Below are 25,180 nucleotides of genomic sequence, written 5' to 3' on the forward strand. Positions count from 1 at the left end.
GTATCGAAGTAGAGGAAGTGTAACAGTAAGAAAAGTTCTCCAAAGAACTGTGGAAAAGCGGGACCCCCTCCAAAAGTGGAAAGGGGGGTCTTTTGGAGTGTGGAAGAAGTATTGAGGGGGGTATTAATAGGAACAGCTGTTGGGGGGGGGTTGGTAAAAACCTGCATGGAGAAGGCAGCCTGAGAGGTCCTTGACTCGAACAGGTTGAGAAGCCTCAACCTGAAGGCTGTGGGTACCAGGGCGAGCCAGGAGCAAGGGTAGGCTTCGGGATGGGTAGCTGCGTCCGGTTGGTGCTGAGCTCCTTCTCTTGTTCCTGTATGGTTATATGAATCTGAGGAAGCACCTGTATATAAGCTCTCCAGATTCTGACTGAAGCTGAGGGGAGCTTGGCCCACCCCCAAGAATCAAGTTTACCACCAACACCAGAAGCCGTTTTGGACCCCAGGGGTCCTTAATCATTAATTTGGTATGTGCCAGTTCTCATGGCAAGACTCATCTAGGACGAGTTTTGTACATGAACCCTAGGGCATCTGCCATAGGTGCTGGGCCACTGTTCACAAAAGTCCTCAGTCTGGTTCGATAGGAAGCATAGCATAGCAGCGCACGTGGATGAAGTTGGGACTTGGCTGAATCCAGTGATGAGAAGGGTGACCGCCAATGGCAGCCAGTAGGAGGGCAATCACCTTGACCCACACAGTGGGAGTGGGTGGTGCCATCCTGCTCCCATGTTCCTTGGATGTAGAACCTGTAGGTTGAACTAGATACCTGAGAGAGGTCAGCAAGTAGTAGTAGAAGTAGAGGGTTGGCGAGAGATTTTGAGCTTGGTGGGCCCCAGCACGGTGGAAGTCCAGGGCTGGGTTTCTGGGAAGGGCGCCCTTTTAAGGCGGAGATGTGGCACCAAGTGGGCAGGCCCAGGAGCGGCAAGGGTGGTGGAGGAGGCCCCGGGGGAGAAGAAGGAGGAGGAGGTGTAGCTGTAGGAGGAGAAGAGGGAGAAGAGGAGGAAGTTGGGCCTGAGTAAGGAGTGGGAGGATGGGTAGATGGGTCTGTGAACAGGAAGAGGACGCAGAAGAGTGGTGGGGGAGGGGTTTGGGACTGTCTCTGGCTAGGAGAACCTGGGCAGTAGAACAAAGGGAGGGACGAGAGCGCAGATCCCCAAAGGCCTGACCATAAGGCACCTGTGACCATTTCTCTGTCCAGCCACAGTAATTGTCCAAATCAGTGAGGATCTGGAAATCAGAGGTTCCCTCTGGAGGCCACTTTGAGGCGTTGTCTCCCACGTGCTGGAGCCAGGCCACAGTCAGCAAAGACCAGCTGCTTCCGGCCCAAGTCTAGGGCGAGTCCTAATCAGTGAAGCTAAGGTACAGACAGCCCACAGGAGTCTTGGGGTCTAGGGGGGACTGGTGTCTCCCATGGCCTTTCAGCACTACCCGGGAGGCGAACAGGAGCAGGAAGAGGCGGCCCGAGTTCTGGTCGTGATCACCCGAGGAACGGGAAAGTGGGCGAGTCGGAGGCCAGGACGTCTCCTCGGCCTACGGGGCCCGGAACGGAACAGGTGGACTAGCCGGGGCTGGGACGTCTCCACAGTCTACCGGGGCCCAAAGGGAGCGGTTCGGACAGACCTCCGAAACGGAGAGTGCAACCGCAGGGCCAAGGGAGACGCAAGGGAACTTACCCCACTTCTGTCGCCCGGAGCGGTGCAGCAGCTTCCTGGGGAAGAGGGAGAGGGTGGACCTCAAGCCCGAAGCGGGAGGCCTGAGGACCCTCTGGGGTTTGGGCACCAAATGTAAGATCAGACTGGGGGGGTAACCCGACCAGACGATGGTAACCCGAGAGGAGACAGGCCACATGTGTCAAAAAGAAAACCTTCATTGGGACATTGGGATAGAGCTCAGGTGACGTTTGCGGCCCACCAGGGTGCTGGACGGTAGAAGTCCCGCGTGGCCCCTTGGGGTGGCGTTTTTATAGCCCAGGGTGGGGGAGGGGGAAGCTTGAGGCCTCCGTGTCCTCCCGGGATTGACTGCGAGCGTCAGGTGATGCCAGGCACCCTTAGGGGCCGTTTGTCAGCGCCTGATTGGTTGCTCCTTCGGGCATGCGCAGGCTGCTTGATGCCCTGCGCCCATCCAGCCGCCTCAAACCGCCCTAACACTCCCCATCAGAGAGGGTGGTCAAACTGCGAACCCTGGGTGACCCTGCTCTGCCTCTGCCCCCTCTCTGGACCTTACTTTCCTGCCTGAATAGTGTTCAGCTGGGGCAGTTACAACGACATTAGCAGGGCACACCCCAGAGTTTCCAAGGGGGCAGTGCTTTGAGATGGGTGGGGTCGAGGAAAGAACCCTACCTAGAACACCACGGGCCCAGGTGAGTGTAGCATCCAGCTCCTCTGCAGTGGTCCCCGAAACCCTGTCTGGGCCACGTGAATGTGCTTTGCACACAAGTCCCTAATGCTGAGGTGGCAAATGAGATCCATTTCCTGGCAAATGATCATGGCAGCAGTTGCCCCCCCCCCCCCCACTTCATCCTACCCTTTCCCAAGTCAGCATCAATCCAAACCAAGTAACCAGGTTACAACTCCCCTGGGGAGGGATCCTAGAGAAGAGAGACTTGTAGCTGTTCCAGAAGGCATGCTACATTTCCTGACTTCTGCTCCTCCAGATCACTGGAGAGGACACCACAGTTTCTGGCTGTGGAGGCAGAGTCTTGCCTATTGGCTGTGTGACCTTGGGGAAATCACCCGACTTCTCTGGGTTTGTGTTTTCATCTATACATTGAGGAAAACTATGCCTTCCTACAGGTCTGTTATCAGTACTAAATGTGTATTTGCAAGGGAAGTATGTTAAATGACACTAACAAGCCATCCCAATCAATGACAGCTATCATCGTTTCCTTATAGCTAGTTGCTGTTTAAAAGGGGATCTGTAGCCAGAGCTGTGTTCTTGTACCTTCCCCACAACATCAGGCTGCTTCTGATCACTGAGCACATCACTGGACTTGGCTTTGAACCTGGCATAGACTGAATGTGGTACAGGTCCTGGCTCCTGGCCCTTGGGTGAGTGATGGCCTCCATGGGAGGCCTCGATGGCTGGGTGTCCTTCTCTGTGATGCACAGGTCAGAGTGAGCATGTGGCCTGCTGCGGTATCCATGGAAGTTTCACCAGGTGGTGTGGAGACAGCCCTCAGGGCAGCGTCTGGCACTCAGCTAAGCACCCCATGGCAATTTGAGTCTGGCACTCAGCTAAGCACCCCATAGTGTTTTGAGTCTGGCACTCAGCTAAGCACCACCCCATAGTGGTTTGAGTCTGGCACTCAGCTAAGCACCCCATAGCGGTCTGAGCCATGGCAGAAGTAGAAACCACCTTTCTACTTGGGGGCCTCTGCTTCCAAGCTCAGTAGAGGGGAGGGTCCTGATTGCTGCTGGGGCTTAGCAGTTGAAAGCAGAGCATGGGTCACAGCCGCAGGTGCAGGCTGTGAGCAGTTCCCTGCTCATGAGCTTCTGGATCCCTGTCTCCTCCACAACCAAGAGGCAAATCCTCTCCCTGGTCCCCCCAGGTGAGCCCCACCCTGACCCTGGGGCAGGACAGAGAGACTCCAGGAGACCCAAGGTCAGGACCAGCAGCGCAGGAACTGGTCACGTGACCCTAGGCACATCCTTCCCTTCTGTGCCGTCTGCAAACAGTGATCTTTTCAGCCCTGGCTTCGGCGTCAAAAGGCCTGAGCAGGGGTGAAGATGTTATGTGCTAGGACCCAGCTCTGGCTGCAGGGCCAGACCTGTGCTGTCAGATCTGTCAGCCAGAAGCAAATCAGTCTCCCTGACTGGCAGCGGGAAAAAGAAGCCTGGCCTGTTTGTGTCCTGTGCCCCTGTGCACAGGAGGCCGGGGCACTTTATCACAGTGGGGCCTCCTGGAAACCCTCTGAGCTGATGGGCAGAGGCCCCCAACTTCGAATGAAGCAGCTGAGGCACAAGGGGACCCCAGGTTTTGAGCCACAATGGAAAACAGGCAGGCTACTGACCCATTCTACAGATGAGAACCCAAAGCTCTGAGGAGTGAAGTCAAGTGCAGCCCCAGCAAGTGGAGAAAAGCCAGCAGTCGGGGAGGTGGGAGGGTCAGAGGTCAGGACCTGACCTGACATGCTGAGCAGCACAGGAAGTCTCAGGGTCCCTGGGAAGCTGAGTGAGGCCTCCAAGGCCAGAAGATAAGCAAGGGCCACCAACCCGCTGTGACATGCAGGAAGCTGTGTGGGACCTTTTCTCTAGGATCTCCTGTGTGTCATCTCCCTTGAGGGTCACAGAACCCACCATGGGAGGCAGGCTGGGGTGGCTCTCCGCATTACAGAAAGGAGAAGGCCGAGGCCAAGAGGGAATGTGCCTGTGGCACTGTGGCCCCTGATGCCACCTGAAGGACTGGCCACTCCACTGCCAGCGTAGCAATGGCCTTCTCAAGTGTGGCTTGGGACAGCCGCGCCTGTGTACTGCATGAAAATTTCCAAAGAGTTGAAAAACATTCTTTGGTTTTATACATATTTAAAATACATATTTATACACATTCAAAAGGACAACCTCTGCCTGGCGGCCCAGAGGTCCCGATGAGTCAACCCAGAGAAGTGAACAACTTGGACAGTTAAGTGGACGCAGGATTCTGGAAAGCACCACAGTTGGGCCCCCAGGCAGGGGAAGTGGAAAGTGGGTCTCCGTCCCCTCCCTTCTCCTGGGAGCCTGCAGTGACCTGGTCTTACCTGGATAAAGGGAGGGGCGTCTGGCTGGTGGAGACACTGGACACAGGGACCATGTCTGCTCACAGGGGAAACTGAGCTTCCAGGCCCCAGGGAGGTGTGGGCCAGCTGAGCTCGCCTGGTGGCACTGAAGGTGAGGGAGGGCCCTAAGGCTTCTGAATGTCCCCACCTGTGGCCAGCAGGTGTGGAACTGAGACTTCCCTGGCTATGAGAAACACTAAAGGTCTCCACATGCAACCTCCAGGTTGAGCCCTTTCCCCTGGCGTGGTCCTCTGGGTTTGCTTGTTCACCTCTGGTGACAGGGGACTCCGTCCAGGTCTGGATAGACTGAACTCACACGGGTGCCTGCCCCTTCTCCCTGGTCCTGGTTCTGCCCGAGCAGGGAGGGAGCATGCTTCCAGTTCTCCATCGGCCCCGTCCCGAGAGCGCCTGTGCTCGGGTCCCACAGCTCAGGCTCCCTGGCACCCCTCAGGCTGGGTCCCCCATCTCAACCGAAGTCGGCCTCAACATTCAGGGTGGGGCAGCTCCGGGGCTCCCAGAGTTGCAGGGTCTGTATGGAGGGGAGCGACCCTGCCTGTCTCCCTCAGTCCCCTGCCTTTCTGGACCCAGCCCAAGGTCACACGCTCACAGCGAACCTGCTGGTCCTGCACAGATCACGTCAGCCTTGACCCATCCCATGTCCTGGGGCCATGGGTATCAAGAGCAGGACAACCGCAGTCATCTGGCCAGGTCCCCCAGTCTCAGCTGGTCCTCCCGCAGGGGCCCCTCCTGCCCTAAGCACTGGTCTCCACGATGCACTTGAGGAACATGGTGTCGTCCTTCACGTAGGCGTGCTTGGGTGAATGCAGCCTGCTGAGGGGGAAGAAGAGCGGGCAGCCGCTGGCCACGTTGGTTTCACTCTGAGGCCGCTGGAAAGATGCTGAGCTCAGGTCGGGCCGGAAGGCATCAATGGCGTGCTCACGGTTGTTCTGATCCAGCAGCATGAAGGTGACCTGCAGGGCAGGGACAGTGAGAGATCAGGCCCCTCGGCGGCAGCAGGGCTCAGAGGCCCAGCGTGCGGGTGGAGGGCTCCCTGCCCCTGGCTGACTCCTGACCCTGAATGACTAGGAGTCAAAGAAACAGTACCGACCCCACCTAGGGTAGGGCACAGTCCAGTAACACGAAGCACCTGGTATTCTGGGCGGACTTCAGGGGTTGTCCTAGGATTAGGATCAGCTGTCCTACCCCACAGACAGGGTGTTTCAATGCCATAGTCAAGTTTACCAGGCTCTCGGGGGCTGAAGGTGGGGCAGGAGCGCTAATCAGGAGGCTGGACTCAGTATCTAAATATGTCCTTTGGCTCAGAAACTTGCGCCTCATCAACCACAGCTGGAACCTCTGGGTCCAGGCAGAGGCAGGAACAGACGGGGCTGTCAACAAAGCCCTGAGACATCAACCCGAATTTGTATTCACAGAGCAGCTACGTGCTCTCCTAAGAAGCTGATCATCTAAGTGTGACACGAACCCTCTTCCCTGGCACATGCCACAGGGACTGAGCAGCTTCTCATCTGAAGCAGTTCTTTAGCTCGGCTGCAGGTCAGAATCCCTTCGGGATTCTAAACATCCCGAGGCTCAGGACTTACCACTTGCTGGAGTAAGCCTCTGCTGCTGGCATTTTTAAAGCATCCCCAGCACCATTGGACACCACTGCCTTCTGGCTCATACCCAGAGCCACCCGGCTTGCCCACCCTCCTGTTCCCCCCTCTGGCTGAGCTCTGCAGGCGTTGACACCTCCCCTCACTCTAGATGCTGCTGTTCACCTGCTGGGAGTACCTAGCGTCTCCTGACCCTCCTTTAACCATCTTCAATAGATTCTTATTTGGAGCAGTCTTAAGTTCTGTGGCGGGTGAGACCCGGGGCCCAGGGTTACGCCACATGCATCCAAAGATGGCGACTGGCAGAGAGCCAAAGGGCGTGCTGAATGCGCCTTGAGAAAAACAGGAAGCGTTTACCGTTGGCTGTATGATAATTAGCCTAGCACGTGGACAGATGTATCTTACATGTGCGCTTGAGCTCGTGATCGCTTGACCTTTAATAGGATTGGATGGACATATCTGGTTACAATTGCTTATGCATGAGACTGCCTATATATTGAGGGTGTTATCTGAATAAAGTGGAAGCTGCTTCATGAACTTCTGAAGAGTACGTGTCTTTTGTCCTGCTGGTTGGGCCATAAGAGCAAGAAGCGGTGGCGAGCCGCTTGGGGCAACCCGGGCTGGGAGCGGTGGCAATCCGTAAGTTCCCAGCCAAACTGAGTGGAAAATGCAGATTCCTCATGTAACCCCGACCCCCATCACGCACCTTGCCACTATTAATACCCTGCACTGGAGTGGGGCACCGGTTACAAAAGATGAAACTGTATGAACACATGGTGGTCACCCAAGCCCGTGGTTCACATCAGGGTTCACTCTTGATGTGGTGCATCCTATGGGTTTTGAGGAAGATAGAGGACGTGCGTCCACTGTGACAATATCGTACAGAACAGTTTTGTTGCCCTCGAAATCCTCGGGCTCCATCTCTTCCTTCCTCTTTCTCCCCTATTGATTGGAAGCCACTGATCTTTTTAGTGTCTTTGTTGTTTTCCTTTCCCAGAATGACCTCCCGTGGGAATCAGAGAGCAAGACTGGTTTTTCAGACCGGCTTCTTTCAACAGCAACGTGCACTTGGGCTTCCACGTCCTTCCGAGGCTGGAGAGCGCCTTGGCACCGGGCAAGGTTTTGTTGCCTGCATGCTCCTCCACTGGCCTGCTCCAGGACACCCTCCTGGTTTCTAAGTGTCAGCAGTTACGAGGAAAGGTGCTGCGAACATCCGGGACACGCTTCCGATTCCTCTGGGTAGACACCCAGGAGCAAGACTGCTGGATGGTGTGCAGGAGCACGTTAAGACTTTTAGGGAACCATCATGCCGTCCTCCAACGTGGCCGCGCCACTCTGCACTCCCGTCAGCACGCAGAGCTCCCAGGGCCCGTGACCTCCCTGCCTGTGGTGGTGTCAGCGTTCTGGATTTTGGTCATTTGAAAGGTGGCGGCGGTATCCGCCTCCATCCCAGCACCTGCTCCTGGACGTTTTCCTTACTTACACCCCGTGTGAACTCCATTCCTTTGGGAGCTCGCGGTTCTGGACATTTCAGCTGCCGGGCTCAGGGAGCCGGAAGGAGCCTAGGCTATTAGATCCAAACTCAGCTGCTGGTTTTACAAAAGGGGAAACTGGGAACACGGGAGGGCAGGGACGTGCCCTGGTCACACGGCAGTTCATGGCTGAACAGGTTGTCGGCCCCCTCCCCCCGCCAGGCCCATACCTTGTTCCGGAAGGGCCAGGGCAGCAGAGCATCGTACTCGCCCCTCATGAGCACGATGAAGAGCGACAGGTGGGTCCTCTTCCCCGAGCCGTCCCCATTGAGGTAGAGCCGCAGGCACAGCTTGTAGCCGTACTTGGCAGTGTAGAAGGCTGCAAGGCAGAGCGGGGTCAGCAGAGCCGGAGGTGGCCGGCAGGGCTGGACTTTGCAGGTGAGCAAACTAGGACGCTGTGGTTGGGAGCGCCCAGGGTCGGCAGCTCAGAACCGGGAAAGCTGGGTCAGAGCCGGGTCTTCTCCCTGAGCGAGTCAAAGGCATGGGCTCCTGGAGATCACGCAGCCCAGGGCCTGTCAGCTGGCCTTCCGCATCAGGGATGCGAGGCCCCTCCCTCAGAGCCTCTGGCCTGGGGTGCTGGGTAAGGACGGAGAACCTGCCTTCCTGACAAGCTGTTCAGGGGCACCAGTGCTCTGGCTCTAGGACACTGTCCTGACCAACCTGTGTGTCAGCCTGGAGGCCCAGCCCAGTGAGGGCAAGTGGCTGGCTGTGGCCGCCATGTGCTGGGGCAGAGCCAGGTTAGAGGCCAGGCCTCCACCTCCCAACACTGTTTCCTTCTGCCGGAGGCCAATGGTCAGGCTCTCCTGGAGGCCGGGATGAGTGGTGCGTTCACAGTTCTGCCAGCACCGTGACCAAGGACCCCGAGAGTGGACTGTCCCTGGCGATTGAGCATGGAGCCTAAGGGGCCCGTGCCCTGGGCAGCTATAAAGGCCATCCCTTCTGAGCTGGTTCCCATGGCTGACGGCTTCCAGTGGCACCTCCCTGGGCAGAGGCAGGGTGTGGGGCAGGCAGGAAGTGGGTGGAGGAGGGACAGGCTGATGGTCTGACTCATCTCTGCCCACTGTGTGTTGGTGGAGCAGGAAGCCAGAGGCACGGCTGGCTTGTCCCCTCTGTGGGAAGACTCGAGGAGGAAGGTCTGAGGGCAGGACTGAGCTACCCCGTGAAGAGGTCTGCCCCACAGCAGGGACGACCTCGGGACCTGGTCCTGCTGTGCGGGGTGGCACTCTGCTGCCTCCCCATTGTCCCAGTCTGTTGGGCTGAGGGGCACTGGAGGGAAGCAGCTTCCAGGTGACCAGGGTCCTGAGCATGGCCGTGGGCTGCGGAACTGCTCCTCCTTCACGGCCCCTCCCTGTTCACCCTCCACGCCTGGCGTCTGCGCCGCCTTGGTGGGAACTCAGCCTTCCTGGGCCTCCATTTGTTCAACTACAAGATGACGTTAAGGAAACAGGCACCTGGTGAGGCTTTGAGACATCAAGTCCGGTGGTGGCCCAGTCCCCAGCACTGTGTAGATGGGCCAAAGCCACATTTATAGGCAGAGGAGCAATATATACACAAGCACAAGCACTGTTGTGTCAGTGGCTGTCAGTGAGTTAGGAAGAACCCAGGGGCCCAGCGATGAGCAAGAACAGCTGCACTTTATACAGCCCCTGTGCGCGAGCTGCCCAGTCAGACCAAGCGGACACCAGCGCATGCGGGTCTGACCCAGGCCCCTCCTGTCTAACTGCAGACTCAGGCTCCCGTGGTGGCTCCCACGGTATTCCCCTCATCTGCACGGGCTCTGGCTCAGCACCCTTTCTCTCGTGCCTCCGGAAGTGGTTAACAATTTTTGTTCCCACTTTCAGAACGCACTGGCTGCTGTGTGTGGCTGAGGGCCACAGTCAGGGCCCTGCCAGCCCTCCGGTCCCAGCACCATCCTGGGCCCTGGCCTAACAGGCTCCAGAGCTGGCTGTTCTCAGCGCTTGCCTCCTGGTCCCTGGGGCTGCTGCCCACCTGGTCACTGTGCCTGTGAGCTGTTACTTGGGGCTGCTGCCCACCTGGTCACTGTGCCTGTGAGCTGTTACCTGGGGCTGCCACCCACCTGGTCACTGCCTGTGAGCCGTTACCTGGGGAGAAGAGGCTGATAGTCCTGCCACAGGCGGATTCATGGCAGCGCCTGGCGACGTTGGTGATCTTCCACAGGAAGGTGCCGTCAAAGGAGGCCTCCTCCATGAGGCGCAGGCTCTGTTCCAGCTTGCCCAGCGCCTGGTCCTTCTGGGCCAGGGTCTGCTGCAACTCCACTACCTGCAGGGGGACCCAGTCAGAGGGGACACCGGAGCCCAGCACGGGGTACCTGCCCCCAGCGCTGTCCTGACGCCCCTCCCTCAGGCAACGCATCTGCACGTGCACAGCTCCTGCCTGGAATTGCTCTTCCTTTGTCACGGGCCAACTCCTATTCATCCAGCAGGGCCCAGCTCACTGCTCCTGCCGGGGAAGCCTGCACCCCTTGCCCTAGCTCCGCTGTCTCTCCTCTACTTTCTCTAAACCTCCGACAGGGGCGTCAGGAGGTAGGTTTCTCTGCCTTTCCGACCAGCCGAGCCTGTGCTCACTTTAACCATGAGCACACCTTGCGGGGTGCCAGGCCTGTAAGAGCACAGCCAGGAGGTCCGCTGGGGCTGACCCACCTTTCCCTGGGGCAGGTTACACAGATAAAGGCTTTGTTTGGCTATTGCAAGCTGTGCCCAGCCTTTCTAGTGGGTTTTCCCACTGAAATCTGAAAGAACGAGACTGTAGTCTTGGGTATTCTCAGGTAAAGAGAGCCAGGAATTGAAGTGAGGGCCCTTAAGGAAAATTCAACCCCTAATTTTACTGATGGGGAAGCTGAGATCCCGAGAAAGTGACTTGCTTAGGGCTACTGTGCAAGTTAATAGTGGAGCTGAAACTTAAATCCAGGCCTCACTCAATGACAATGATGTAGTGTTGTTACAGAATAAAAAGCAACATTAGCATGGTGACTGGATACATTAAGAAAAGTATAAGCTCTGGAATAAAGGAGGAGACAGATGGGTGGACCACACTCCAAGCAAATATAATCCTTTAAGACTGAAACCATGCATATGGAGACCACATGAAACAGCACACTCTGCAGAACAGGTGAGGACTCTGGGCATTTGGCTTAAGGAAGGAAATATTGGTTAGGAATGACCATCCATCTCTGAAGGGACTAGAGGTGGACTTGTTTTGTGGACCCTGGGGGGCAGGGCTATAAACAATGCAGGGGAAACACAGCCACGTGAGTTTAGTAGAAGGAAGAACTTTCTAACAGTGAAAATGTTCAGCCACAGAGTGCACTGCCCAGAGGGGGAGCTTCCTCTCCCAGGAGAAGTTCAGCAGAGGAACTGAAGCACTGCAGGGGTTGGGGTGACCGTGACGGGTGCTTCTGACTCCAGGCTGTGCCCAGAAGGTCCTGGGACACAGGAGACGGGTGTGTCTGTGAACGGTTAGGGGAGGCTGGTCTGCTGCTTGGGACGCAATGGGCAGGGGCCTGAGCTGACCTGAGGCCTCCCACGCTCACCCTCTGTTCCAGGCTCAGGATGTGCTCGCGGTCCAGCTGGCTCTGGTGGACGGAGGCGGCCAGGGCCAGGTGGGAGGCCTCCACCTCCTTGTTGAGGACGGCGACGATGTTCTCGAACACACGCAGCTTCTCCTCCAGCTCGGCCAGCAGCTTCTCCTTCATGAAGTGCTGCAGGGCCAGCTCCTCCTGGCTCTCGGAGCAGGGGGCCCGGTAGCAGTCCACCTCCCCGGCCGCCTGCAGCTGCAGGTCTGACAGGTTCTGCTCCAGGGCTGTGGGCCCAGACCCCGGGCCCGCGCCCAGAGGGGCCTTCCAGTGCTTCATGAAGCCCAGCAGCAGGTGCAGGTGGCAGGCCTGGGACGAGGCCTCGTGCTCCTGCATGGACTGCGGACTCCCCTGCCAGGAGGGCGGGGACCATCAGTGGACAGGGGGCCGCTCGGCCAGGAGGGTCCTGGCATCAAAGGCCACCCAGGAAGGTCGTCCCACATCCCCAGCCCAGGACAAGCGGCTCTCGGTACAGTGGGAGGAAGTCAGGAGAACCCGGCAGCAGACGTCGCGCCGTGAGCCGCGGGTCCCAGTCTCTAGAGAACCATCCTCCCTGCCACACAATCCCAATTCAGGACCATGGAGAGAGGCGTGGGGGGTCTCAGGTGAGACATTAAGAACTTCCCTGGGCACTATGGTGACTTAAGAGGGGACTTGTCATTTGGAAAGTCGTTGGTGTAAGGGACATCCCGAGGAGTAGCTTGAGGTTGTGGGAAAATGCCAGAGGGGCTGAGAAGGGAGACCCGGGGGACATGACCACAGTGGACAGAGCTCCTTTCTCACACGCAGACGCTTACCTTGAAGGAGCAGCCAACGCCGGCAAAGGGGCACCGGGCTCCAGCCTCGGCCACCTCAGGGGGAACCTGGAAAGATACTGCAGTCACCAAGGACATGTTATGGGGATCCCTGTGGTCACCCCCAAAGCACCAGGACCCATCAGGGTAGGAGCTGGGCTGGTCCCTCAGCCCGGACAACTCCTTTCCACCCTCTGATCCTCGGCCCTCTTACGACCTTCCTTCAATACAGGACAGGGCCCCTGCGGTCACCCTGGGCAGCACCAGCGGGACTCCTTCCACATGGCTCTGTGCTCATCATTCACTCTGAGGGCCTCCACTGGCCTGGGGGCAAAATACTGAATGGACACTTCACCACAGGAGAATCAGCCCGTGAAAAGATGCTCCGTGTCACCAGTCACCATAACCACGGTGAAAGGCCACGATCCACTTGCTAGAGCAGGTGAAGTTAAACAGTGACAACATCGAGCTCCGGCAAGGGAAGCAGGGAGGGCTCTCCGGGGTGCTGGGTACAGACGGGGTGGAAGCCTCTTATCAAGCAAAACAACCCTTCCAAACACAACTTAGGTATAAGCCACACCTATAAAGTCGCCAGACCTCCGCGCGTTCCACTCCTAGCAATTTACCCAAGAGAAGTGAACACAGTCCACCCCTAGACGGGAATGGGACTGTCCATGACAGCTCTGCTCATAACAGCCCCGAACTGTGAGCGATCCAGACATAACCAAGTGGTGAACGGAGAACGAAAACGTGTCCACCCGCAGAACACGGCTCAGCCAACAGATGGATGAAACAGCGACAGAGGTACAGGGAACACCCTGAACAGGTTACGCCAAGCGTAAGAAGTCAAACACAAAAGATGACATGCTCGTGATTCCATCCTTTTTTCTTTTCTTTCAGTGGGGGATTGAACTGAGGGGTGCTCTGCCACTGAGCTACATCCTCAGTCCCTTTAATGTTTTTGGACGGGGTCTTGCTAAGTTGCCAAGGTCGGCCTCCGACCTATGATCCTCCTGCCTCAGCCTCCCAAGTCACTGGTGTTACAGATGCATGCCACCCTGCCAGGGCCCATGATTCTGCTCTTAAGGGATTCTAGAAAAAAACAAGGCTACAGTGATAGGAAGTAGATGGGCTGCTGATCTGAGGTGGAAGGAGACTCACAAGGACCCAGGCAGCCTTTTCTGGGGCAGAACTACCATTAAGATGGTTTTATACTTTAACCAGGATTCATCACACTGGACACTTAAAACAAGATTTACTGCATGTAAATTAACAACTCAGTTTTATGACAGCTCATTATTTCGATTTGAAGAAATGAATTTGTGGGACAGAGTGAAAGAGGAACTGGAAAAATGGAGGGAGGAGAGGGGTCTTTTTGGCTGAGTAAACACAAAGCCACGCCAGTCACTCCTCTCCAACAGTAAAATAAGCAGAGGGCCGTGGGCTTCAGAAGCAGCTGGTTGGGACTCACGCACAGCCAGTCACCGCCCACCCTGCCTCACCCTGGCGTCCTGGGCTGCAGGGACAAGTTGTTCCTAAGGAGAAATAGAAAACAGATGTTTCACAGGAGATGGGCAGAGGGCGGCCTTGGCAGGGAGACACTGCTCTGGTGGCAACGGAGCCTCTCCCAACAGGTCCCTTTGATGACATGTGGGAACCAGGACGCAGGGGGACCTGGGAGCAGGCAAACGGACCTGAGGAACCTCTTGAGCTCTGAGAGTCCCACACATCCATGATTCAAAAGCCTCCGCAGGGGAAGTGCCTAGTGGATGTTGGGTCGCACTAGGACGTGTGCACAGGTGTGGGCTGTGACCAGCCTCGAATGCTGAAGGAGGGGCGGGTGACTGAGAGGCCTTTGGAGGCCTCAGGGATCAGCCAGGCTGCCCTGTCTCATCAGCTGTCACTCACCCCTCAGAGTGCATGGGGTTAGGGATGTGGGTGGGCTCTGGAGTCAGCCTGTTGGAGTTCACAGCCTGTTTCTGTCACTTCGCATACTAGCCAGGTGGCCCTAGGAGAGTCACTAACTTCTCCATGTCTTAGTTTCCCCATCTGTGAAATGGGATAACAGTGCCCCCTTTAGAGTCATTGTGAGGGTTAAATGAGATACTACACGTGTGTGCTAGTATCAGTTATCTATAGCTGCTCCCGCGGAACACCACGAACGTTTAATAAATTTATTACCATACTGTTCGGGAGGCCAGGAGTCCTAACACCGAGCTGTTGGCAGGGCTGCGTTTCTTCTGGATATGGTGGTGGGGAATCTATGTTCTCGCTTTTTTCTGCTTCTACCAGCTGCCTTAAGCTTTCAGCCCTTAGTGGGTGTCCCTTTCCTCATCTTCGAAGCCAGTGCACACCATCTTCCACCGCTTGCTCCCTCTTGGGAGGACCCTTGTGATCAGCAGGTAGCCCAGGGTAGTAGCCCCACTTCAAAATCCTGCCTCGAATCACACCCACCGTCCTTCCTTGGCCACTGTTAAGAGCTGAGCGGCCCCTGCCACCCCAGCATCTCAGACTGCGGACACGGGGCCTTTTTAGCTAAAATGAGGTCTTTATGGGTGCGACCTGATCTGACTACCGTCCTTACAAGAAGGAGACACTTGGACACAGAAGACTAAGTAAAGACACAAGGGAAAGATGGCCACCTACAAGCCAAAGAGAGAGGCTGTGGAGGAAGCCAGCCTGCCGTCGCCTCGCCTGAGAACTCCGAGGGAGCACATTCCTGTTGCTCGCTCCCCCGTCTGTTGTACTTAGTCATGGCAGTCCTAGAAGAGCACACACGCCGACCACCGACGGGTCTGGGGGACTACGGCGTGGACATCTCCAGGGGACGCTTTTCTGCTAATACAATGTTCAATAAACGTTCGCCGTCAGCGGTAGCACTGCTATTATGAGCACGCGTCCTACAGATTAAGGACCACCCCGCCTCTTCCCAGTGGTCCCTGCAGCAGTCCTTGGTGGCAGGCGGGGCTGGATCAGCTGCAGCTTGACAGACTGAAACTGGGCCCAGGACAGCCAGGTCGGCCTTCCCTTCCACAGTTCCAGTCCTGGAGCGGGTGCTGCTCGCATGGTGTTGTGTGACTCTGGCGGCCTCAGCAAAGGGAGAGGGACAGGGCTCTGAGGAGGAGCGGGTGGTCAGGGACATACAGGAGGCAACGGGTCAGGTAAGGTAAAGCCCAGAGCCTGAGGTTCCCTGTCCAGGGTCCTTCTTCCCCACCACAGAGTCTTCACCTTGATCAAAGGGGGCCTCACCTGAAGGCCAGGGGCCAACGGGGCAGAGGGCTGCAGAGGAATGACAGGGGGTCTGTGCCAGGCCAACCCTGGTGTATGCCTGGTGCCCCAAGTGGCCCTGTGGGAATGGCCTCACTGCTTGCCAATTGCTAAAAATAAAGTTGGCAGTGGAATTTCCTCTGAGGAGGAAGCAGAGAAAACAGAATGCCCGCCCAGGAGACACTTGTCCTTCTGTGTCTGAGGAGTGTCTGGGTGTGTGGAATTCCCCCACCACCCCGGCCACCCAGTCCCTTTGTGATGGGGTCACAGAAGGTCCCCAGGGGAGGCCCCCACTCAGGGATCTGGGGATCCCCAAGAATGTGTCAGGAGGGTGCCAAGAGCAGAAGGGCTGTCTCTGAGCAGCCACTGTGTGGAACGAGGAGGACCTGCACGTGCCGGGGCTGCCACCACATCAGACTGGGCTCAGAGACTGGCTGAGGATCTGGAGGGCCAGGGCGGGGGCAGGTGTGTGTGTGTTTCTGCTGGGCCTCCGCTGGTGCCGACGGGTAGGCACCCTAGTTCCAGGGGACTTGGCCAGTCTGTTGCCTGCCAGGTCCTTCCTTCCTCTGTAACTGGGCCAGTTTCCTCTCTGCTGCCCTCTGCTCTAGGAAGCCCTCCTGGTTCTCCTGGTTGAAGGTGGTCTTACCCACACCTGCTCTCCGCAGCACTTGGTGGGTCCTAGCACTTAAGGCTGACACACGCACAGCACATGCGGGGAGGGTGAGTCCCCATTTGGAGGCAGCATGGAGAAGAAGCCACCAGTCTAAGAGGCAGGAGTAGGAGTCTGGCTTTGCCTCCCTCTTGCTATGTGATTTTGGTCCAGATACCAACATCTCTTCCTCCCTGGGCCTTGATATAATCAGTAAAATAGGGACACCACCACCTCCCACCACACAGGACGCCACTGGATCAGTGAGATTATAGTTGCAAACAATCAAGGGGTTCGTGTCCAGGCATCACACTTAGGGGACACAGACAGATGGAGGACATTTACCCCAGAGGCATACGGGCAGGGGACAGATGCAACGGGGATGTGGTATGTGTCTTCCTCCAGATCAGGAAGGACCCCCGGGACAGGAGGCTGATGTGCCTTTCTGGCCCTCACAGGAGACAGACTTCAGCTCAGCACAAATAAAGAAAAAATCATTGCTGTCGTAGAGTCCCCCTGCGTGGACAGACGTTTCATGGAGTAAGGAGCTCCTGGCCTGGGAAGGACACGACGCCACATGGCAGGAACCCAGCCCCGGGTGGACACCGAACTAGACAGCTCCAACTCCCGCCATTTTCAGACTCTAGAAGAAATTGCGGCACTATTGTGAGCCCTTGGCATCTGATGCCAGCTTGCTTTTGTCTCAGGGGGAAGGGAGTGAAGGAAACAATCCCATTTGTGGGGGTTTGGCACACAGAAGTGAATAATTTTTTTTCTAGTCACTGGTTTGTCCCCTACTTCACTGTTATTTCTTCAGAAAGATTATTCCAGACAAGAACCAAGTCTCTAACTAGGTCAACATTAATCCTCTAATATGTGTGACTTTCACTAGCCAGCCAGTCCAGGGCTCCTGGCCCTTCTGAGGAAGATATTCATCTAATGACGTCAAAGGACAAGCACAAGCTGAGAAGCAGACGGCGTGTTTGCAGGCGTGGGCACCTTGGGGCTAAGCTCCGCTGGTCTCCAGCCCCTCTATCCTGTTTCCACTTTCTGTCTTCCCCCAGATACACAGACCCACATAGGCATTAACACAGATGCAAAGTATTGAGTGATAACCAGCTGCTTCCCCTTGGTCAAAAGTCCCCCAAGATTCCCATCAGGGGAAGGAGTCGGAGGAGTCCCTAGTCTTTCCACTCTTTGGTTTTGTGCAGGTGATCAGACCACTGACCCAGCCACCAGGTCCCTTTTCAGCGGAGAGAGATGGTTGTGCTGGGTGGGGAAGCCAGAAGGGAGGGAGGTCTCCCTGCATCGAACGGGCCTTTGCACCTATGCCCAGAGCCGGCTGGAACCCCTGTAATTCCACTATGAAACTCACTTCACTGAGTTAAGGCAGCCAGTTTCACTCTGTGCTCTCCAGGGCCCTCAGAGTCCCTAGAGTCTAAGTCTCTCTCCAGGATGACGTCCCAACAGGACGCTCAGGAAGTTCTTCCGTGAATCAGTGGTTCCAATTAGCTCTTACTACAGGGTAGGGGGTACAGGTCCAAGAAAGTGTACCTGATCCTGCCGCAGCGGGCCTGCTGAGGAAGGTTCAGGAAAGCCCTTCGAGCCAGTTCTGAGTAGGGCAGGAATTTCCCCCAAACTTTCTGAATGACAGAGACCCACCAGCACAGAGAAGGGAGACGCGCCTGCCTCTGGCTCAGCTCAGCAGATGGAAAGAAGAGCTGCCCTGGCAGCTGGTGACCCACACCTGGACATCACAGATACTGGAAAGGCCCTGCAGAACCAACTCGACACCTTCACTTTACAGAGGAGGAAACAGTGCCTCCAACCATGCAGTGAATTATACCAAACCATCAAACCTTCAGACGCCAGGCTCCTGAGCTGTGGACGCTGTCTGAGGCAAGAGGGGAGCTTGTCTGAAAGAGGCCAGATGTCTGTCTCACAGAGGCGCAGTGAGGACCCACCAAGACTCCCCAGCAGGTCTTGGGTCTCACACACAAACGAGGGGGTTGGATTTTGAGCAGTGATTCCTACATGTTTGCATTCACAGACCCACATGAATTTTGTTGCTTTAATTGGGAGATTATATTAGTGTAAAGATTGCTATCTTTTTATTGTACCAGGTAAGGGCTTTACCAGAAACTCTATCATCTACTATCACATTTTTGTTTACACAAAGACATGTACAGGAAGGACACAGTCTCAGAGTACAGTTGATTCTATAAGTGGAAATAATTTAGCTTTATAAGAATTCACTTGCTTATTTAAAATTTTTATTTTCATGAACTGGTGGGATGTAAAACTTCTGGGCTGGGCAGATACCCAAGGAGAGTTCTACCAGTTTGTAAGGACAGACTGTGGTATCTGAGGACATCTCCTTGGCTCCTCACACGTTCAAAGGTGTCTCTTACTACCAGAAGCACAGCTTGACAGAACCTGAGAGGGGTACTGACAATGGTCTTTCCCTGCATCAGGAGGCTGGCTAATTTGTTCAGTTAAGAGCTTCAGAGTAAATATTCTGGGCTTTGAAGTCTTGAGGCAATTACTCTGCTGCTGTAGGGAGAAAGCAGCTGCAGATAATATGTAAATGAGTGGGTGTGACATACATCAATAAAACTTTATTTATGGACACAGTTGTTTGAATTTCAGGTCATTTTCATGCATACCAAAATACCATGCTTCTTTTGATTTTTTTCCAACCATTTAAAAATAAAAAAAACAGTCTCAGCTTTTGAGCTGTACAAAAACAGGTGGTGGCCAGATTTGACACAGGAGCCACAGTTCATGGACAGCTGGTCTAGACCATGGTTCTCACCCTAAATCTATCACAGACCATCAGGTGGCCTTGGAGAAGACGCTTCCTCACAGTGAACGCTAATCTCCTCACTGCTTATCAAGTGAATTCAGTCCAGGCTCAAAGCAAAAGAGGGAGGCGCCTGCCAGGGGCTAGCTGGGCAGCTGCCTCCTTGACCCCAACATGGACAAATCAGGAAAATGGACAGACATCCTTTCCTGGCTGTGCCAACATACCTTCTCCTGAGTCAGAAGGCTTCCTGGGCTTTCAGATTGGAGGTTGTCCCCTCTGCATTTGGGACAGATCCCATCTGGGCTGTTCCTGGGGACATATGAGCAAATGCCCTGAGTGTGGCGTTCACTCCCTGTACCGCCCACTCCCCTGGCAGCTCCAAAACCCCTGCCTCGTCCAGCATGGTGGCTGACGTCAGTGGTCATACAGGTCCAGAATCCCGGAGCCACCAACCTCAAACCTCCAAAGCTTGGATCATCCATGTTTTTCTGTAGCCAAACCTAAGCTGAACTGATCCTTGCTTGTCCCACTTGGTGAGAATACTTGTGTGTCTTATTGCAGAAACATTAAACATGAAAGTGGCCCCGGGAATTAAGACAGGGACTGAGAACATGTAACTAAAGTCACTCTTCTCAGCAGCCTCTATTCCATTTTGGTTTCCTATACGGGTGATTACAGGTGACCATGGCCTATTAGGACAAGACGGGGTCTCAGTCTTCGTCTAGCCTGGAGTTCTCAGGATAGGGTGTCAGATTCTGACTTAAGCTGCACATGGGCACCCAGGTCTTTATAAAGTTCCCAGGTGATATTGACTCAGTGAATTTTACTGACCTAAGCCATTTCCCAGGTGAGAAAACTGAGGCCCTGGAGGTCGGTGGATGGGCCAAGGTGGAATGAGTCCAGAGCAGACAGAGGCTGCTCAGGAGCTTTGTGCCTTCCCCTCCCACCTGCCCTTTCCACTCACAGGACCTCCCACCCTCTTTCCACACCTCCTGCCTACCTCTTCTTTGCCACATTTGCAATTTTCACTCAGCTTGATTCAGTTTTCCCACCTTAAGCTGAAAAGTCCTGGAGAAAAGGTCATGGTCACAGCATATAGCTACTCAAGAGCACATATTTGCCAGGAAACTGACCTAGGGCAAGATGACCTCATCTCTCTACAAGGCTTCAGGGACCCCAATTGTAAAACAGGATAATAGTAGCACCTACCTCTCTAGGTGGTTCTGAGGACATAAGGAAGGAGTACTTGCACACAGCAGGTACATAACAGTTGCTTAAGGTAGGATGCTGAAGTACTACTGATGCCACGCATTGCTGAGTTGTTCACATTTTAAACATAAATATCTACATACGTATGTATTTTTATCTTATCTTCACCCCTTTTAAAGGGTTCCCAGCATTTGTTTAACTATTTGCTATCCACCAAGGGGTCGAATATTCAATATTATATGAACTTTTTTGAATATTGTTCATTAGGTCTTGTAACAATTTTGCAAGGCAGAAACCAGCTTTACAGACAAGCAAGCTGGGGCTCAGAGACTCTGGCAGCCTGCCCCGGGCCACACGGTGAGCGAGCAGCAGAACTCACTGAGGTAGATGGACACTGTGGGGCTGCCATCTTGCTGGGGCTGCTTCTCCTCCCACCCACAGCCACAGGGCAGTGTTAAGGAGAAGAGTATGGAAGTTGAGGCCCAGAGAGGTGCAGTCACTTGTCTGATGTCCCGGGCTTCTCTCAGCCTCCCCTTCCATCAGGGTCCCTCCCCAGCACCTCCTTCCTACCCACCCTCTGTTCCTTGTCCCCTCACCTCAGGTTCTCAGAGAGACAGGCTGTGCAGCGGAGGGCCCTGGGCTCTGGTGGGTCCCGGCAGACAGCGCGAGGGCACCCAAAGGGAAACTCATTCTCATCCGGGGCCGGGCGGGGGCTGCTGGCTGAGCTGGAGGCCATCTCGAGGGCCGTGTGAGTTGCTCCAGGCCAGAGGACAGCCCCGTGGAGTCTGTGGGGAGAGGAGGAGGAGAGTTCTAGCCTGGGTCACCCTCTTTGGTGAGCAGAGTCTCTGGTGACTTTATCTTCTCTCTGGCTTGGGTCGTTCAACGTCAGAGCTGAGTCACCACAGGGATGGAGTAGGAATTACCCTTTGTGGTGAGAAAAATCCCCTGGACGGTGACTGAAGGCTTTAGGAGTGTCCAGTCATTTTTTTAGAGTGAGAAAGAGTAAGAGAACGAGTCAGAAAAAAAGAAGCATGTCACAGACTTTCAGGAGCCAGAGGTCCCCTGTCTGAGAACCACAGGCTGCTGCTGGCTTCCTCTGCCTTCTCCCTGATGCACATTGGCGGAAGCCACAGTTGGCCACTTGTCCTGTCCCCTGAGACCTCTGAACAGTGTAAAATTCTCAGTGGGGTGCTCGCCTTCTGGTGGAAATCCCCAGGGTCCTGGAGGCTGGTCCAAAATTCAGGTTCAAGGCCCGTTAGCTCTGCCTTGTCACTTTTACCTGGGTGACCTACCTCAGGTAAAAGTCACTTTCTCACTGTAGGTCTTGGTTACCCCATCTGTTTTAAAAAAAAAAAAAAGCAAGTTTCGACAGGTGGTCTGTCTCTGGGCTTTAGGATTCTGGGACTCTGTGACCAAGGCAAGCAGAGGCAGCTGGAAGGCCTCTGATGGCCCAACCCTGCCTGCACCAGCCACAACAATGACCAACAGAGCCCTCCCCTTCTTTGAAGTCCCAGGCCTTAGGACCTCAGACGGGGCCAGGCCCTTTCTCCACAGCCCCATTCAGGAAGTGATAGGTGGCTACAAGCTCGGGTCGGGAGCCACCACTTCCCTGCTCTGAGGAGAACAAAGCACTAAATAAATAAGGATCTTAGAGAGTGGGGCTCAGCAGCCAAGTGGGATGTAGACCCACCTGCAGGAAAAGTGAACCGTGGGAACCAAGGCTCCTGGTGTCTACTGGGTGCTGGGTGATCTGTTCTCTGCCAATCGGTACAACAACCTGCTGGGAATTCTTCTGCAGTCACACACAGGTTCACGGAAGCAAAAGGCTTGGTCTGAAGTCACAAAACCTCTAGCAGTGGAGTGGGATTCACACCAGGGCTGTGGGTCTCCAGGTTCTGAGTTTTTCCACCACAGAAGAGTTGCAAGCAAGGCAGCTGGGAAGAGCCTCTGAGCCAGGGAAGCGGGTCAGAGCATCCCATTCCTCTCATTTATCAATGGAAAGGTGACCCTTGCTCATCTTTCCATCCCACTGAGCTGCCGCTGGGGTTCTGCACATGTTCAGAGTGGTTTCACATCATGGGCTTTGAGGTCAGACAGATCTGAGTTGGGAGGCTGCATCTACCACTTACGAGCTCAGGGTCCTCAAACAAGGGTTTTACTTCTCTGAACCATAGTTTCTGCATCTGTAAAAATGTGGATAGTGATACCACTTCACACCGCTGTTTGTGATGACTGAATGAGATGGTGGGTGAGAGTGGGGACCGGTTTGTGGTCCAAATGATGTGCTTGAAGGCTTTGACATTTTACTTACTTTATGGCCACAGCCCCTTGGCTCCTCAAAACCAAGGGGGAAGATTAAAATGTTAAATTACACATATAGAGTATTTTCGCATCTGTCAACTTAAACTGAGCCTCCCAGGGGGGCAGGGCGGGTTGGATGTTGTCATCTGGCCCAAGATAAATTCAACCGCCCACCTTTCCAGGGCTTCCAGGGGCTTTTGGCAAAGAGGTCACTGGGTCCTATGGCTGCAGTGTAGATCAGGACTTCCACCTTCACCTGAGCTGCCGAGCACTCTCAGCATAACACTTGAGGCCTACTTCAAACTATCAGAAACTTAACTGCATGCCTCAACCTGCACACGTCCTGCATTCCCACCTGTTCCCTCCTTCCCTGGGTTTGGCTGTCCGACTTATCTCCCCTTCAGCTTCCATCCCTTTCTCTCCAGTCTCTTTTCTTTCCCCTCAAAGCCCCACCTTCATCCACTCCCTCTACCCACTCCTTTCCACTAGCATCAAAAGATGCCCAAGCTGCTCTAATAAGTTAAAAAAAATAAAATCATTACTTCTTAGAACTTAAGTATTTTACATACATCATTTCATCTGATTTTCACAAGCCCCCCATAAGGCAGATATTATCACCATTATCCTCATCTTACAGATGAGGGAACTGAGGGAAAGGTTAATAAGTGACTTGCACAGGCCTTCCATTCAGCAAGTGACCAAGGGATGCCTGAGCCCAGAGCCTTGCTCTAGTCACATGTGCTTTAAAATTGTTAACCCCCACTCCAGATCCCCCTCCCACAACTATTCTCTCCACTCAGCAGAACTTCCAGAAAAGACTGTCTACAAAGGAGCTTGAGTCTCCTGGGAACCATCTCCCCGAGATTACAGATGTCAGGGTTGCGACATGCTCTAGGCTTGTCCCAGCCCGCTGGCCAGCAACTGACTACTCTTGGCCCTTCCTTCCGGAATCCCTTTCTCGCTTCCCGCACCCCCTCGGGGGAGTCCCTCCCTGCGTCTCTGGCTGCCCTCCATCGGTCTCCTTGCCCCCCTTTCCCTACCACCTTGAACCTCCATCGATCCCTTCCTGGTGGTTCCACCCACGGAAATCCGTACACGCGGAGTCTGTGTCCTGTGCCCCAATCTTCCCACTCGTCCTTGGGGCGCTCCGGGCCCGGACTCCACTTCCCCAGGGAAGTTTCTGTGGCCCACCCTCGCGATGGGGTCGGACGCCCGGCTTTTGATCCCATCGCGCCCCGCCGGCCCGGCACAACCCCCTGCTGCCCATCTCTGAGATGCGGGTTGCCTGTCTGTCGCCCAGCGCTGCCCGCACGACCTCCAGGGCAGGTGACTGTCGTTTCGCCACAGTCACAATTTCAGATGCGCGCAGAGCGCTGGAAGAGGAGCAGCCCGCGTCTGTTCAAGGACGAAGGAGCCCCAGGGGTGCCCCGGGCGCCCGCAGGAAGGGCCGGGGAGGGAGAGTCGGGGACCGGCTTTGCGGCGCGGGTACCAGGGCCCGGGCGCGGCGAGGCCGGCACGTGGGGGGCCCAGCCAGTGCGAGCGCGACCCGGGGCGTGCATGGAAGGCGGGACCGGAGCCACCCCGCGGTCCCGGGCTGGGGGTGCAAGATGACCAACCTCGGCGCCGCCGCGGCCTCCCCGCCACCAGGCCGGGAGCTTCCGGTGGGCGCCCAGGACGTGGCTAGGCCGGCGGAAGCCGCCGAAGGCAGGGCGGGGGCGGTCCTCGCAGCCGCGCTTGCTCCGGAGCCCGCCCGGGGGCGGGGCGGGGCGGGGCGGGGCGGGGCGAGCCCTCCCCTCCCGGGGAAACTGAGGCCCCGGCGCGCGCCGCGTTCCCGGGGCCGCGCGTCAGTGCCCTGCTCCGCGCGCAGAGTGCCGCCCCGAGAGCCCCGCGCTCACCGAGTACTGCGCTCGCCAGGAGAGCCGCGCCCTCCTGGAATCCGAACCCGCCGCGGCCCCTTGCCTGCGGGAATCCCGCACCCCGATGACTTGGAGCAGCAAACCGGAGTCTTACCGGTTCCTGGGTTCCTGCAAAGAGCCCGGGGCTGGCCCAGACTGAGAGAGTTGGCGCAGTCGGGACTCGGCGGTCCCTTAGGCGCTGCGCTTTTACAAAACCGGGTGTATGAAGAAATCGTTTCTGCTTTTTAATCCAAACACAGCGCGCGTGCACGCACCCCGACACACCCACGGCTACTTGTTCCCAATGTGTATATTAATCAAAAGAGTTATGGAAATTAGTGGTGGTGTAGAATTCTAGTTTAAAAGGTAAAACACTTTTTTTTTTTTTTTTCCTTCAAATCACGGATTTGACAACAGACTCCTTCTCGTTTAAGCAGACCCTTAATTCTTGTCCTGACTGCCAAGGGAGGAGGAGGCCGCCCACCTTGCTGGTTTTGTTTGACCTTCCGCGAGGCACCTGTGAAGCGGTTTTTGTTTTGTTTTGTTTTGTCTTGATTCTAAGGTGGATTTTTAGAGCAGGGAGCAACCTTTTGCTTTCCTGTTTGTAACCTGGGATGTATGTAAGTCTCCCACCTATTACAGAGGCTGAACTGCTTGCTGTCTTCCAGTTTCCAGCAGCCAGGCTGGGGCTGCAGGACACATGGAGCAGACAGGCTCTGGCGGAAACGAGGACCTCCGGTTCCACCTGGAAGGGAGATACCTGCTTGAGGACA

General features: G+C 55.6%; 1 protein-coding gene across 9 annotated transcripts; it reads right to left on the minus strand.

The window, feature by feature from the left end:
* Positions 1–3,338: 3,338 nt before the first annotated feature.
* On the minus strand, positions 3,339–24,656 carry TRAF1 (TNF receptor associated factor 1). Of its 9 annotated transcripts, none has more exons than XM_079112720.1 (11): positions 24,523–24,623; positions 21,902–22,546; positions 21,408–21,548; positions 20,808–21,174; positions 19,503–19,691; positions 19,227–19,311; positions 12,284–12,349; positions 11,445–11,837; positions 9,997–10,174; positions 8,065–8,213; positions 3,339–5,720 (listed from the first exon to the last, which is right to left on the minus strand). In XM_079112720.1, exons 4-11 carry the CDS (start codon positions 20,945–20,947, stop codon positions 5,502–5,504), a joined length of 1,419 nt encoding a protein of 472 aa, XP_078968846.1. In that variant the 5' UTR covers positions 20,948–21,174; positions 21,408–21,548; positions 21,902–22,546; positions 24,523–24,623; the 3' UTR covers positions 3,339–5,501. The 9 variants fall into 9 exon arrangements, with proteins under 9 accessions (XP_078968846.1, XP_078968847.1, XP_078968848.1 ...); XM_079112721.1 differs by lacking the exon at positions 24,523–24,623 and adding an exon at positions 24,129–24,186 and having other exon boundaries at positions 21,902–22,394; XM_079112722.1 differs by lacking the exon at positions 21,902–22,546 and having other exon boundaries at positions 24,523–24,656.
* Between the last annotated feature and the right edge of the window lie 524 nt (positions 24,657–25,180).

The sequence above is a fragment of the Sciurus vulgaris genome, assembly GCF_902686455.1.
Source record: "Sciurus vulgaris genome assembly, chromosome: 15".
Classification (NCBI taxonomy): domain Eukaryota; kingdom Metazoa; phylum Chordata; class Mammalia; order Rodentia; family Sciuridae; genus Sciurus; species Sciurus vulgaris.

Bases quoted from the DNA above. Each gene is read 5' to 3' on its own strand.
- TRAF1 (XM_079112722.1), bottom strand. From the start codon at position 20,947: ATGGCCTCCAGCTCAGCCAGCAGCCCCCGCCCGGCCCCGGATGAGAAT. The intron at 11,838-12,283 runs GTAAGCGTCTGC...CCCTCCTGGCAG, and splicing joins GCGTTGGCTGCTCCTTCAAG to GGGAGTCCGCAGTCCATGCA. The intron at 5,721-8,064 runs GTATGGGCCTGG...CCTGCCCTGCAG, and splicing joins CCTGGCCCTTCCGGAACAAG to GTCACCTTCATGCTGCTGGA.